General features: G+C 39.3%; 1 protein-coding gene across 2 annotated transcripts in view; it reads right to left on the bottom strand.

Moving 5' to 3' along the window:
- The window catches only part of doc2b (double C2-like domains, beta), a 112,943-nt gene that overhangs the window by 47,115 nt on the left and 49,932 nt on the right, over positions 1–15,896 (bottom strand). For both annotated transcript variants that reach the window (XM_085798287.1, XM_085798286.1), the window contains exon 2: positions 9,525–9,604. In XM_085798287.1, coding sequence (XP_085654413.1) covers positions 9,525–9,604 — 80 coding nt within the window. The remainder of the gene's footprint in view (positions 1–9,524; positions 9,605–15,896) is intronic.

Raw genomic sequence — 15,896 nt, forward strand, 5'->3', positions numbered from 1 at the left:
ATATAGACATTTCTCATGAGGGTCAGGATAATATGTTTCTCCAGGCCTCTTACATCTAGATTTATCATGGCATGCCATGCTCCATACGTAGTTACTCTGTCCTTACAGTACAGAGCTGACCCATGAGAATATGGCAACTGTCCTCCACAGACAAACGAGATCAATTGATATTCAAGTGTTAGAACCCCTAAGCAGAAATAGTATAGTATAGTAATTATGACTCCTGCCTTCCAGGACGAAAAGGGGAGGTGGTATTATATTATACAGTGATAATGACCAAAGAGGGAGGGGGTCAGGGAGGATGGATGGGACTTTAACACTCATTTCCCACCGATAGCCAGTGTTGGTCTGTTTTAATCAAGACAATGACTGCCCCCTGTTCAACCCTGTCTGCACGAAATTACCTTTTAATGCAACTAATTTGCAACAGCAAATACATTTTGTAGGCAACATAATTGAAAATGGATTATGTCTTTCTATTAATTTAATAACGATATGTTGTTAATTCATCTATTTGGCAAGTCACTTATCCTCAGGATGAGGATAATCAGAAAAGAGGTTTATTTTCTAAAGGGCCATGGGCCTCATTCACAAACTGTTCTTAAGATTTTGACATTCACAAATGTTTTCTTATTTGGAATTTGTTCTTATATTAGCTAAGAACAAAATCTACGCACAAAGAGCATACCTTAAGCCAATTTGACAGCTGACACTTGTGCAAAATAATTGGTTCTTATGTTTGCTTCAATTCTGCAATTGTCTGATATCATGATTTGAATTTGAATAATTGCATATATTATCATTTATAGTATTTTTAATAATTATTTTTTATTATTTTACAAAGCATTGCAGTCTCTTACAATCACTATAGACACTTAATTCAGTAATCAATTATGTTTATTGGGAGCCACACCATCCAATAGCAATTAAGTGGCTGATCATGCTATTAATGATGGAACACCCGAGAGTGTGGTCTCTCTGATAATGGCCCCGATGTGCTGGTCCAGCTCAGATAAGTCTGGACTGGTCTGTCCCCCTCCAGTGCTTTGCATCTCTCTAAGTTTGGCAATACTTTTTTAGATCAAACCGTTCTTTTCTTCGTCAGCTATTTCTCCTCTCCAGATACAGCATTCCGTAAACGACTGATAGCATCTCATCCATTTTTTTCTGCATCCATGTAAAGCCCTTTGAGACAAACTGTCTGTAAAAATGGGCTAATATAATAAAACCATTGCCATTGCTGACGCTGCTAAAACTGGTTTCCATACCAGGCGGTTAACATTTTTCTGCTGTAAAGCTGGACATTTTAACATGCGAGTATATGTGGACTGATTAACTGTGAGACACGTTCTAGTGGTCCATAGAGGAATTGCAGCATTTGGCACTTAGATACTTAGGGCCTTATTTACTAAATGTTTGCAAACTTGATTGCATGTGGAAACACATGTTGAAGCTTATCTACTGAACGGGTGCACCGAGGATTGTGTCTCTCAAACGGGCAATCCATTTACATAGCACGTTTGCCTTGATGAATATGCAAATATTGGCGTTCTTGCCAGAACATACAAAATATTGGGAGGAGTAGATGCAAATAGTTTTATTTACTGCACGCAATGTGATTTACCAAACCTGAAACAGATTGCCATGGCAGTTTCTGCGTCTTTATTTAGGATGTTTGAAAAGCAAGGCTTAACTGGCACAGCTTTACACATAGATGGCTGCAGCTCTTTTCCCTCTGCTTTTCCTCGCAGCCGCAGCAATTTTTCAGGTGTGTTAAAAGTCCTTTAAGCGCCGTTACGCACGCCACACGTCTCTTCTCAGGTGTGCTACTCTCTCCTCAGCTCTGGAACTGGGACTGACAGACTTCACCGCTGCCTTCACCCGTCTTTTATCGCTCATGGTCAGAGCATTTAGATCCTGAGTGTGGCCTGAGTGTACCTGAGCTCTCTATTAATCCACCGGGTCAAATTTCATTCTGTCTTTGCGGCCATCCAGCTCTCTGTCCACACTCTGGTGGAAACGATAACCACGTGCAAACCCTCATTTAAATACTGCGGTTTGTGCGTGCTGTCATTCAGCGTGTTACTCCTAGTACAGGTCACCCGTTTTGCGTGCACTAACCAAACAGGAACAATTTTACCAGGAGCACGCAATTTAGCTCTTTTTATCTGGGATCTAAGTAAATCAGGCCCTTAGTGTTAATTAAGCAGACATCAAACCATAAACATGACTTATAAGCAACAGGTTTTAGATTCTCATATGGGAAGGGTTGATTAAAATGCAACGTGTGTCGCAATCTACTGCCTCTCATATTTAGCAATTCAAAACAATAACCAACACCTTTGTAGCTGCTAGTCACACTGAGCAGAGACACAGAGCCTGGAGAGGATCCGTGCCTTGAGCTATACTGGCATGTGCATGATAATCAGGCACCATTGTCACCGCAGAATAAGGATAATCTCAATTAATTATTGTCTTTGTAATCCTTAAACCCAATGCCATTTTCTCTTTTTCGAAGATGAGCGAGCTGTAAAGTGAGATTTCAGTTGGAAATTTAATATGTCAAATATACATAATGATAATGCTTTTCACCTTGTAGTGTAAAAACTAATGACATTACAGAGTCTAAGCTGTATCAGCCTCTTGTAATATCAGGAACAGCTCCACTGATGTCCAGGCTGTGGGCTGTGAGTCATTCTGTATTTCGCTAAAATCTCACAGGGGGAAACTACCACGTGAAAGTGCACTGCAAAGACCGGGATTTAGACCAAACTCTGTTGTGTTTGAGTCATCATGATCCCACACATTTCTACTACTTTAGCCAACGGACAGCTAGACCAGGCAGAGGAAGTGCTAGATGTACGCTACAGTATTTCTGTCTCTCTGTACATCCACATGCATGTACGCCCTTTTAAATCAATTAAAGCCTATTTCAAGGGACTGAAATTGACTTATTTCTGTCATGTGAGCCATTACAATGGATGGGATCCGATTCACTTAGTGCAGTGAGTGAGTGGGTTGCCTGTGAGGTCATAAAAACTGTATGGAGTGATGTTAGAAAAACAAAAAAAAAGGTTCTGACACAAAAGGTTGTGTTAAAAAAAATCAAAACCTCTCTTGGCAAAAGTCAATGTCTGAGCCCAATATTTGGCTGCAGCCATCAGTTTCACGGTATTATCCACACCAAGCAGGAAATCAAATGAGCGTGGCAGTGATGATTCAACAATGATCTTGAAAAGTTCTTATATCAGCATTCATATGAGCCGCTAAATTAGATCCCAGTGGTGTTGGGCAGTAGAGCAGATTGTATTGTAGACAATTTGAAGTTCAGTAATATGATTGCACACTAAAACCCGGACATGGTCCATTACTTCAACATTTTGGGAAGTCTGCTTTTTGGCCGTCTTGTTGGAGAGAGTCGTAGGAAACACTTTTCCAGGAAGTGTTATCTTGGCAGCACTAGAGACCCTGGTATTTCCCAGGATTCCTTGCCAACATCTACTACCAGTATGCGCTGAAACCAAGATACCCTTTTCAACACTTCAGAGTCTCGAATCAGCACTGTAAAATTAGATGAACCATGCATGAAACACTGTTTTCTTAAAATTCTGCTTATACACAACTAATCTACGACATGTAATGCATCTTTTACACATGACGATGATGTGTTGAAATCAGTAAAATGTTTACCAAAGATGTAATTCTGTAGTGACTAAAATCTGACATTACCTTATATTCGTAAAACAATAGATAGAATAGAAACACAATTTAAGTTAATTGTTTCTTACTGGTTTTAGAGTTGGAGGCTAGTAATACTGTGACTTCACAGTGAGGATGGAAAATCTGCAGTTCTTCAGTTTCTAGTCAGTAAATGCCTCTAAACTGCATGGCTGCTTATTATACCACGATGTCTGTGGTTTCATTTCAAGATGGGTGTTAACTGCTGACATAAGTTCATTATGACATTTTAACCCAAACTGAATCACTTAATGAGTAAACAGCTCTTGATTGATTTGTATTTTCTTATTTTTTTTTAATTTTATAGACAAATCCAAAGATGCTCATATGCTTATAAAATCTGGGCTTCATTGAAACATTATTTGATGTGACTTATGGTGTCAGATTTTCCTCTCCAGCACTGAATTGTTTTTAGGGATGAATGTCAGTTTGGGAATAAAATAAAGCTCATTTTGACATGGTAAAAACCCCAGTGAGAGAAGACAAACCACAGGGTTTTATCTCATAATGAATCCTCTGGGAAACAGAACATCAGTGCCAAAGGATCAGTGTCTGGAGCTGTCCTATGGCGCAAATTGGAAAAACAGGTTTTCAACAACAGTCATTTTAACTTGTAAAAGAAACCACCATTAAAAAAATAAAAAGTAAAGGTCTAACAGCTCTGACTCCCTTCCTGCTAATATTACAAGGCAAAGGCTTGAATTAAGTTAAGAGAGAGTCTATGAGCTATTTGTCCCTTTACCTTCATCTTCACTGCTTGGTTTCCACCTACACAGTCATTTCAAAGTAGATTAAAGCACAGCTGGAACACCACACTGATGGTTGCTCAGTTTACATAAGAACATTAATAAAAATATCCCGGATTGTACTACAAGCTCTAAAACCTGTTTCATTGAGCATTAATGTGTAAATTAGGACTGTGCTGATGAATGATGATATCAGTGTTTGATGATTGCTCATTTCTTTGAAAATGTCAACATAATATTTAACTTGTTTTGCTACTAATGCAGAAACTCATTACCATTTGTATTTTGATGTTAAATGCCTGCATATTTCTAGCATATAAACGATTTTTTTGGTAAAATGGAACATTGAATTTCTTGTTTCCTCTTTCAATGTGACCAAAGAAGAAAAGAGAAAAATGCATGCAAAATGCAATGACTGAAAATTTTAATAATTTGCTACATAAAAGTAGAGCAGAGAGGACGTGAAGAGAGGGTGAACATGTAGGGGTCATGATTGGAGGGTTAAGTGAAATGCAATAATGCAAGCATTTTGTCTGTATTGTGCTGGGTGGGTGAATCAATGGATGGTTTAAGGGTCTGAGATGCATTAAAACGCGTACGATGTGGGGAGGGGTTTCTCTGCTGGAGCTGCACAACTACTCAGTCATGTGCTTTTAGCATGAAATCGTCAAAATGGGTCTAATCCTGTGACTGTGCACTGTACTAGAACAGTCCTCATTTTATCCTAGATTGGAACAACATATTTACACAAGGCCAAAAGCTAAGAGGTAGAAATGAAGTTTAAATGAGCAGTTTCAAACAGGATATTCTCTGACTTGCATTAGAGGACTAAATCCCTCTTTCCGTGGTTTCAGCTAATACTAATTTAGATTCAGCAATGTTGGAATCCAGAAAAAAACAAATGGGGTGATCTCAGAGATGCTGTCATGACCCCAATCATTCCACAGAGCACATTAAATGACATAGTCTTTTGATGCAAGTGCACATCTTTTGAAATATTTTCCAAATTGTAGTCATTTGATTCCTGCTGGTTTTGTTGGTATCATGTTGATTATCCAAGAAAATGTATATTGTTACTTCATTGAAATCAAAATGGGAGCTTTTGAATCTAAATTGTCTAGGCTCGGGAAATCTGTGGCAATACACAGCCCTGGTTGTGTGCTAAAACTTTCAGTTTGCACCTTGTTTAATTAAAAAAACCTCACTGGGATCGAAAGCTCTGCTGCTGAACTTGATCCTGGATTCTGTAGAATCGTGAAATATCAATGAACTAACGGTGAAAGGGTTGGTATCATCTTTCTGTGAACTGCATTTAAAAATGTTTCCAAGCTGGATGTGGGTGTTTTTTTTTCCTGTTGGGTCAAGGGTGTAAAAAATCTAAGGTGATGAGTGCATGGCGTCTTTTGAGAAGCCAAACCAAAATCATATCAAGGCATCACTTTCAGTGTCAAATAAAAAAGAAAAACACTTTTAGTTGGTTGCAGTAGAAGGTGACACCTGAGGAACTGGACAGAGCAAAGAATGAGCATGCTGGTATTTTCACATTGAAGACCAATAGAAAAATCTACTTTTAATGAGTGTCAGCTGTGTTAGAACGATTAAAGACCAAGTTGATGAAAGAGCCTTGGGCTTAGGACAGTCACAAAACAATTTATTATGGCAGTTTTACCTGCACTCTGATAAAAGGCTGAGCCACTCTTTAATTATGTCAAAACTACAATTTATTCTTTATTCCATATTTGCAAAGATTTGCTCTCTTTGCAGAGCCCTCATGTATTATTTAGCCCATGCAGAATTTCAGGCTCCTACATTCAGAGGGTCAGTGTGATTAAGGGCATTTCAGCAAGTGGAGTTGAAGTTGTACTAAGATAAACTGCTTTTTACTCCCCCACATTTGACTTTTTATTCTTTTATAAAAAAAAAACATTTTATGCCAATTTATTTCACCTCTTTTAGTGTCATTGGTCTTCCACACCCCCCATAACCTTTTTTGTTTGTTAAAATGAATGAATGAATGACTTTTATTATTGTGTCATGCATACTTCTGAATGCCCAGCCCGCATGGGCTTATACAACACCAAGAAAACGAACCAGGACCAGAGCACATCATCAGCACATCAAAGAAATAAGAAAACAAACAGGGGTTCAAAACCATTATCCAAAAAAAAGAAAAGGAAAACAATGGGTTCAAAGGAAATTATCACAAATTAATTAAACAATTTTTCCTGTCGTCTTTTCCAGGCTTTAGAAATAAAACTAGCAGTCCTAAACACACTGAAATTAAAGAACCACTCCAGCTTCTGCTCATCAGAGCACCAAAATATTTCAGGGTTTTGTCCACAGATTTCATGAAAAAATTCCTCTCTCAAATCATCACACTTACAGCACTAATGAGACTCACTTTCTACATATTCTGCTCTTCTCTGGAATATTTTTAAAACAACCAACCTCAATGGCCAGGGGAAGAACACCAGCTCTCAGCTGTGCAACTGAAGATCTTTGACTAAATGTGATGTAACATAATTCAGGGTCAAATAGATTTAATCTGCGTATACTATGTCCTTAATTTTGGTTTTAATAGAACATTTTCAAATAATTTCTCTTCAAATTTCAATAGAAGCATATGTTTAATGGACACAGCACACATTATTCCTGTAAATATACACCATGTCCACCTCCTTATGTTGTCTGTTGACCTTTTGTCAGTTTCTGCAATGAAAGACATTGATTTTTCAGACCAAATGCCAACAGAGCTATGATAAGATAAGAACTGTACATATGAGCTTGTGTTAGATTAAAACCCTCTCTGCACTGCACACTGCCTCTGCAACAAGCCCATCAGGCACAAATATTCGTCCCTAGAATTAAATCCTAAAGTTCAATACTATGCTGTAGTGTAAACCTTCCTGAGCCCGGATCCATAACATCTCATCAGAGAAATGCATAATCAAAGAACCCTAAGTTACAGTTACTATTGGAGAAACTGCAGCTCTTGCAGCAGCAGCAACAACAACAACAAAAATCCACGGAAGAAAGACCCATGGGGAGTTTGGTAAACAAATTAAATAATGGAAATGTGTATATCCAGTTTTGAGAGAGAAAATCATTTTCTCTGCTTGGTTGGGCAGCAGCTGAAGTCCACGAGCAGAGCAGTATAGAAAATAACCACCATAAATCAAGATGGCCCGATGCCCACTCTGCTGTCCAACACTCCTGCCAAGACTGGCTCCTCTTGATGCTTGCTTTCCTCCATACCAGCTATTGAGGCAGACAGATAGGAAGAGTTATGGCTGCTGACGGCAGCCATGGCTGTCAGAACCACCACTTCATCACAGCAAACATGGGAGGGAACCACAGGGGACAACACCCCTGGACTCATATTTATTACATATTAGATTGAAATTGGCTTTTTATTCAAATTAAATATGGCTTAGTCACTGCTGTCCATGTCTGAAAAGCTGGGTAATTATGTATTTGTCATAATATTAATCCGGTTGTCCGTAGGATCCCTTTAAAATCCATTGATTCAACTGAAACATTAATCTACTCAAATCTAGTGCCATTTATCACTTTTGCTCTCTTATATGACTGAGGTAAAGATGTTACCTTCACGGATTTATTTTCATGATAACAGTGAACTTAGTAGCTGCATTGGCATTAGAACTTCAATTCATTACAGCATTTTTGTCTAAGTGGCAAAGTTTTTGTGTTCCCGTGGGACTCCATTCATTATATTGTTAGAAATAAACATGGAATTAAAACTTACAGTTGCAGTCATATAATGGAATGTAACTTAATATTAAGTTTTCAGTGGAAATTCCATTATTAAATACACTTTTGGAAAGGGGCATTTTGAAATACAAAATTCTGATAGATTAACTGTAATAAAACATTTATTATTAAAGTAAGAATGTGGTTTAGTATTTGAAAAAAAGTTTCATTCAAATATTATGTATTACAACACATGTTTTAGTTTCATGATTACTTATGTATTTATTTAATATTCAACAGTGTCTTTCCGTCACACCTTCATATAACCGAGGCGTTATTATTGCTTCTAGTCAGACCTGAGCTTCTTTTCTGCTATGACGAGCCAAGGTTTGTTAGAAGGCTCCGCTGGCAGCTCCAGCTCCAGTTGGCATTGGGTCGGTAGGTTTTTACTTTTAAACCTCCACTGGGGGGCTGAGGTTGATTGACAGCAGCTCAATACAAAGAGAAAGCAAGGAAAGCCAACTGGAATTAATTAGTGGGTAAGAAGAGCAGTGTTTTTGTCGGATCAACCAACTGAGAGATAAGTAAGGTAATAGCATGTTGTTGTGCTGCTGTAAATAATTCCCAAGTCATGCTTAGAATTTATCATGAAAACGGGTGAACAAGTTTTGTTGTTTTGTGAAGAGCAAGCAGCAAATTAAAATGTTTTCTGATCTGCTCCTGTTTGCCAGAGGGAATTCTCACTACAATGTGATATATTACACCTTGAAAAGGAAAAAAAAACAAACAAAAAGCAAAACATTTGACAGTTTGTTCAATATTCACTCTCCTTTCAGCTCTGGTTTGGCCTCCACCCAGTCCATCCAGCCCTCTGCTAAATTTGTGACCGAACGAGACATATCACACTCAATTGCTTGTGTGCGTATCCTCGCTCTGTTTGTTAGCAATATGCTTGAGAAATAATTAATGGTCTCTGAGATGGAAATAGATGGAAATATCTCTCTCGCAGAGAACTGTGGGATGTGTTAAGCTGCATTTCTTCAGCCTTTTTGCCAGTATTTGTAGGCTGACACCAAAGACAAAACAACAACCTTCTTTTTTGACAGTCATGTTACTGAGTTTGATCAATTGATTGATATCGATCAGCTCTTCATCGCAATAAGTTTGACTGAAGTTGATCTTACAATTTGCACAGTTTCTATAGTGTATAACCAATTTGCATTTTGTCTGATAGGGACTGAGATAAAAGAAAACCACCCGGGTGTGAATTTAAAAAGGCTGCAAATGAATGTCACCGTTATCATCGTCATCATCACCACAGAGGCTCACCTTGGCTTTGTTAATTGTGCAGTGCAGCGCATTGTTCTCCTGGTCATACTGCAAACTGAACTCCAAGGTCCCCAGCGTAGCTGTAAAGACAAAGAAGAAGAGACAAGATGGAAGGAAATTAGTAGTTGGAAGAGACAAATCTTCATGGCATACAAAAGTCCTCACTGGGGAGAGAAGGAATCCAATGCCGCCTGCTCACTAAAGCCCTGATGGGAAATCTCCTGGTGTTCTGAACACTGACATGTAATTATAGCTCTAATAATCAACGCAGAACTGAACATGCAGAAAAGGACAGTCACAGAAATTGAAAAATCTTTAGTTTTTCTGTGTCTCAGTCTTTTTTGTGGCGAACAGACGTCAACAACAATGTTAGTTTATAATTACACAGGCAATCAGGAGAACTGGGAAACATTTATGTGGACTGTTTTGGTCCAGAACTGTGGGCTGACGATGCTGAGGCTTCCTGCGGGCTGAGCTGACAGCCACATTCAAACTCAAACACACACACACACACACACACACGAGGAGGGAGAGTACCAGCTCCTCCCTAGATTTACAGGACCTGTTGCTCTTTGAAGCGCAACACAATATCTTGCTGACTGCTGACAGAACTGCACACAGAGTTGAGAGGAAAAAGTGAAGAAGAGAGCCAACAGAAAAAAGAAAGCCCAAAATCAAAACAGGAAACTACTGGAGCAGGATCCTGCCAAGTCTGCTAAAAAATAATGGATCTATTGTGTGCAGGAGGGCAGTGCAAATCAAACTGTTGACTACTCAAAAAAAATGAATGGGCATAAACAGGCTAAAGATGTTATCCAGTTTTCATTTATCATCAGCCACAGTAAATTGGTTTAATCAAGATTAAGATTTTCTATGATGAGTCTGTTTTTGTTTGGTGGAAGCTGGGTCAAATTAGAGGTTTAATTGCCTGGTTAGTAATAATTCTCCATCTCTGCTGGGTCACGCTGCATTGTTCAAGTCCCAGCCTGAGACCCAAGCGAGACCCACTTCACCCCTGCTTGTAATTAACCAGCACTTCTTTCAACACACAGGCTACTACATCTTATTAAAGCACTATAGTGGTGAGTAGTGGGCATGATCTCATCTTTTATCCTTTATAAATGCTGAGGTGTGTATGTGTGTGTGTGTGTGTGTGTGTGTGGGGGGGGGGGTTGTCAGTGTTAGATGTACAGTAAACATCTTAACAACCACAACATAAAGAAAGATGCGTGGGCTTTAAAGAGGCTCATAAGCTGTGGCTCTTGTAAACCTTTTCAAATCCTTACTCCTGGTACGTATATTTAGGGTGTATTCACACCTGTTTAGTGCGCACCCTAGTGCGCACTAAATGTTAAAATGATACAATGTTTCATTTTTCAGTTAGTGCGGTTGCGTTCACACCTGCTTTTTGTCACTCGGGACCAAACTTGGAGAACGTCACGTCTCCATGACTACCGGTTGAAATCTGGAAGCGCTGATTGATAAAACTTTCATGATGGAGACTGAAGTAGCTCTGGTCATTTATTTCTATATTGTTTGCATGTATAACTCTGTTTGGTACTTCCGGCTGGTTTCCGGTTGCGTTCACCCAGCTCGGTTCCGTTAGTTCCCGGTTAAACGTTAAACACGGCGGACCTCTGCTGCTGCAGCTGCTCCGCGGACCCGAGGGACGGACGCCGACCTGTCCGGTGTCTGAGCGGACTCAGCGGACACGCACCGACCGGCTGCCCCGCTGCTGCTGCTTCGTTTGTGGGGACAGAGCTCCGCAGCACCGGAGCACCGGGCGGTCTCCCCGCTGCGTTAACCCGTTGTCAGCGACTACGGGAGCCCTTTTAGCTCAAACGTGTTGAGTTCGCCTGGCAGTTGGCTCGCACTAGAGTGCGGTTGCTTTCACACCTAAACTAGTGCGCACCAGAGTTCGGCTGGAGCCGAACCGAGACCACCTCCTCAGGCCGCACTAGTTTTGGTGCGCATTAGAGTGCGATGTGCTTTCACACCAACCCAAACTGGACCAAATTTAGTGCGCACCAGATTTAGTGCGCACTAACACTGCAGGTGTGAATACACCCTTATTTAGCATGTTAGAGAATTGTGAGATCTTCACTGGCATTTACTGTATGGCAAGTGGAGAAGTTCATCTTTGTGGCCAGCAGAGTAGGAGTCCTGGAAAGGGAACATCTTTGGTGTCTTTTGACAGCTGTCAATGAATAAATCAAATATAATCCATGATTTACAGTGGTAATTCCCAACCACATTACTATGGCTCATTACCAAAGCTCCTTTCATTTATTTCACTCTGACTTCATACAGTACAGTATAGCATCCATTGTGTAGCACGCTGCAGGAGACTAAGTGGACTGACTCTTAACTGCAGCGCATTTGTACAAATCCACTATGTGGTCTGTGCGAATCTGACACCTTCAGGTGCTGATCAGTGATTGTAGTGTTTAGAAAACTTAAAATCAACACAAGGGTCAGCAGGAAATACCCCAGCAACACTCAACCACTTTGTCTGACACAAACAAAAGGGTAAATTGTTTGAAACTACTTGTAAACCGCCCTTTGGCCAGCATTGGATAAAATAGAATTTGAAAGTGAATATGCAAACTCTCTTGTAATTCAACAGGGAGTCTATTCGTTTAAATATTTTACAGTTTTTCCGGCAAACAACAAGCGCATGAGGCAGGAAAGAAAAACCTCACATGTCGGGTGTGTTAAAGGAAGCTACTTTATTGCCTCTTAATGCACCCAGCATCCCTTGCTCCCTCCTGGACTTTGAAAACTGATGACTTACAGGATAGTGTGTTTAACCACCAGGCTGCACTGATGCCTGAAACAAGGCTCTTCATCAACATTAGTAGACACAGCATCAATAGGTGTTTAGCTTCCAAAGCATTAAATTCCACCAGTTTGGAATGAAGTCTCTATTTGTGAGCAGTGAATCAGTGCCACTGGGAGAAGCTGAGCTCATCAACAACGCCACACAAACCTCCACACACACACAAACATACTGTATATGAAGACATTCAGTCTACTGTGGACATTGTGGTACATCATTAATAGATATAGAATTATAATCGCTACTTAATGCTACTCATACCCATGATTTACCCATAATCCCCTGGAAAACATCTCAACCCATTGTCTTGGATTCAGATGGATAAATGATGTGTGCACACAAAAACTGCTCACATGCCATTCCCCACATATTAATTGGTATTTCTTAGCACACGTTATGTATGTGTGTACCTCATGTCAACACACTGTTTTCCAAAGCAAAGTGAAAATACATAGAGAAACATAATTTATCACAAACTAAAATGACCATCTACTGTATACAGTGCTTCATTCATGATCAAGCTTTAATTCATTATCATTATAGGCTTTGATGCTTATGTACACTGCAATAATAATTTTACAATTTTATAATTGGAAATATTTGTGTTTGTGTGCTCCGTTTCCTTTTGCATTGTTTAATATTCTTATTATTAGCTAATATTTAAAGTAAACTAATGCACATTTAGCCACAGCCGTAGTGAAATTGTGAAAGTGAAAATGAGGCTTATGCACATGCAACCCATTTCTCAGTGAGTGAGATTTAAAAGCAGCACCTTGTGTACGCTCAACTTTCTAATTCTAATGAAAGGAATACTTATACATTTGAGATTTGTGTGCTTATATAGCTTTAGTCATGGCTTTACAGTTTTATGCATCTGGCCCCCGTTTCTCCATCAATTTGTGCCTCCCTGGACCAATCCTTATCCATAGCCCCAGTCAGTCCGCTCTATAACTGCTCATCATATCTTTCCCTGAGCCCTAATACCACCACAGGCGACACTGCTGAGGAAAAAAAAAACACTCTTCAATATGGGAACACTCATGAGACCACCAGCGCTTGTAAAGCATGACGACTGACTCCTCTGCCCTGCTACCATCAGGGCCTGAGGATGTTAGTCCACTCAGCACGAATATCTCTGCTGTCCAGATTTCTGTGAAATTTGGTGTGGACAAACTTGGTCTCCTGATACTAATTCTTTTGATGACAGCGTGACCTTTCTTTCTAGCACTGGCATCAAGGCAAAAATATCAAAAAGGTCAAAATCACAGGAAACCCAACAGGCAGGTTGCCATGAAATTTTCAAACCACATTCATGCTCCCCTGAGGATGAATCCTCCTTCTCTCCTCCTTTGGCTTTATGCACAGTGTGTCTCATAATAGGGATATTTCTATCAGGTTTTCTAAGAATATTCACTCTCTCTATTTGATTTTCACAATTTTATGTTCTGTTTTCTAGCTTCACCTATTACATTATCAGCCCTACCACTGATTCGCCTCGACCCAAACAATAACACTGGATTGTTTGGTAACCCTTTAATTTACAGGCCGCTAATTATGTGATAATGTCAAGAAATAGTGTAGGAATAACGGTCAATATCATAGTAATGTCATGTTTTCATAAAGGCAAAAGATTACACATGCTTTTCATGCTTTGAATTTTTTGGGAAAGGCCAGAATTTTTCTCCACCAAGTCCTTGCAATTGACTGTTATTTCTGAGCTATTTCTGTGCAATCAATCGTTATTTCTTGGCTATATTTCTCGGCATTACTAATGGACTGCTATTTCTAGGGTGTTTCTATGACGCAATTAATAGTTATTTCTTGGCTATTTTTTGAAAATATCACGTAATTAACAGCCTGTAAATTAAAGGGTTACCAATTGTTATTTTGTTTTTACCTCATCATTCACTCCAACACTTATGTTAGCCAGTTTCTGCTATAGTGCAACCCGATGTGTGCAATCAATATCACTTTCAGTTGACATGCAGTAGTAGTAGTTGCCTGGAGCACTCAATGTTTGTCATGTAATCAAAGAAATGTACTCACATTTAAGGGAGTATTTTTGTCTAAGTCAACTACAAAATTGAACAACAACATTTTGGATTGGGATTGATTGTTGCTCCAGTACAGAGTGATCATGCCCCTATATTTATCACACAACTGATAAAAATGAACAGTCATCAATGAGCACAACTTTAGAAGAAGTCAAATCACTAAAAAAAAGTCTGACGGATGGAGCTTCAGACCAGATTCAGGCTTATTGCTCTGTTGTCTTCATTACACACCATAATGAATGCAGCCTGTACCGAGGCTTTTACAGTCTTTATCTTGAGTTATGCCTTCATTTCTTTGTTGTTATCTCAGTTATGATAATGTGATGTGCTGCTGTTGGAGGTAATTTTATCAGAGCTTTCCTCAATATGTTCATTTGAATATTTGCATATATAATAATAATGATAATGACTTTATTTAAATACCCCTTTTTTCAAACTGTTACAAACTGCAGTACAAACATAAGGCAGTCAAAACAATAAATAGACAGAGGAGACAGGCAATGTGAAAATTATATAACAAATGTGAAAAAGATGTGTTGAAACAATGAGAGTGATGAGCAGACAAAAAGAAAGTAAAACTATGTAGGAACCAAAGAATAAAAAGCTTTGAGAGGTGTTTCAAACTAGCACTCCTGATCTCATATAAGCCCATACAGTACATTGCCTGATATTGTATAAGAAGACTGTATATATCTATAAAAAGTGTGTCTTCCTGTACTATGCTAATACTTAATTAAGTAAATGCAGTTCATGAATATTTTTCACAGACACGGGCTAAGACAAACAGAAGTATTCTTATGAGGGGTATCATTTCTGGTATGAAGGGACGACACATAGCTGCTCCAGCCTTGATTGTTATTTAATTCACTGTAACATTGCCTGCTGTTTATCTCTGTGTTCAGGGGAACAGTGGGATAAGACAGTTTGCGGAGGTGCTTCTTGTAACACTTCCTTGCGCTGCAGCTGCATGCGCCATCTGGATGTCTGGGGGGATACAGGGCCAGTAAAATGCAGCAGAGATGTATAACTGCTATAAAAGTATATAATTTCAGGAAAAGGTGATGTGATGGATTTAATTCTGTTTCAAGTGGATACTGAAAACCAATACTGGAAGGTAACTGTTGTGCAGCTACAAAGAAGGAGTAATTTAACTTAACAATTATGTGTACAGTACCTTGGTCATACGTTAAAGAGTGTTAAGTTAAGTTCCCTATGTTTGAATATGTCGACAAACACCAGGAGAAGGGCTAACAGAGGCTTCTGGTGTTAGAAACAGGATGTGAGACAGGTGATGTGAATGTTTCCCAGGGATTGAACAATGACAAGTGATAAGAAGCCGTTAAAATGTGTAGCCTCGTCATCATTTCTTCTGCAAAATAGCTCTCTCTTGCTATGAGTAATGATTTATGCTCCGAGAGAACTCACCACCCTGTTATCACAGACTTTGCTTGGAGCAACATTTTAAAGTGAACACATCGA

The sequence above is a fragment of the Trachurus japonicus genome, chromosome 14, assembly GCF_045865225.1.
Source record: "Trachurus japonicus isolate A0001 chromosome 14, Traja_1.0".
Lineage (NCBI taxonomy): Eukaryota > Metazoa > Chordata > Actinopteri > Carangiformes > Carangidae > Trachurus > Trachurus japonicus.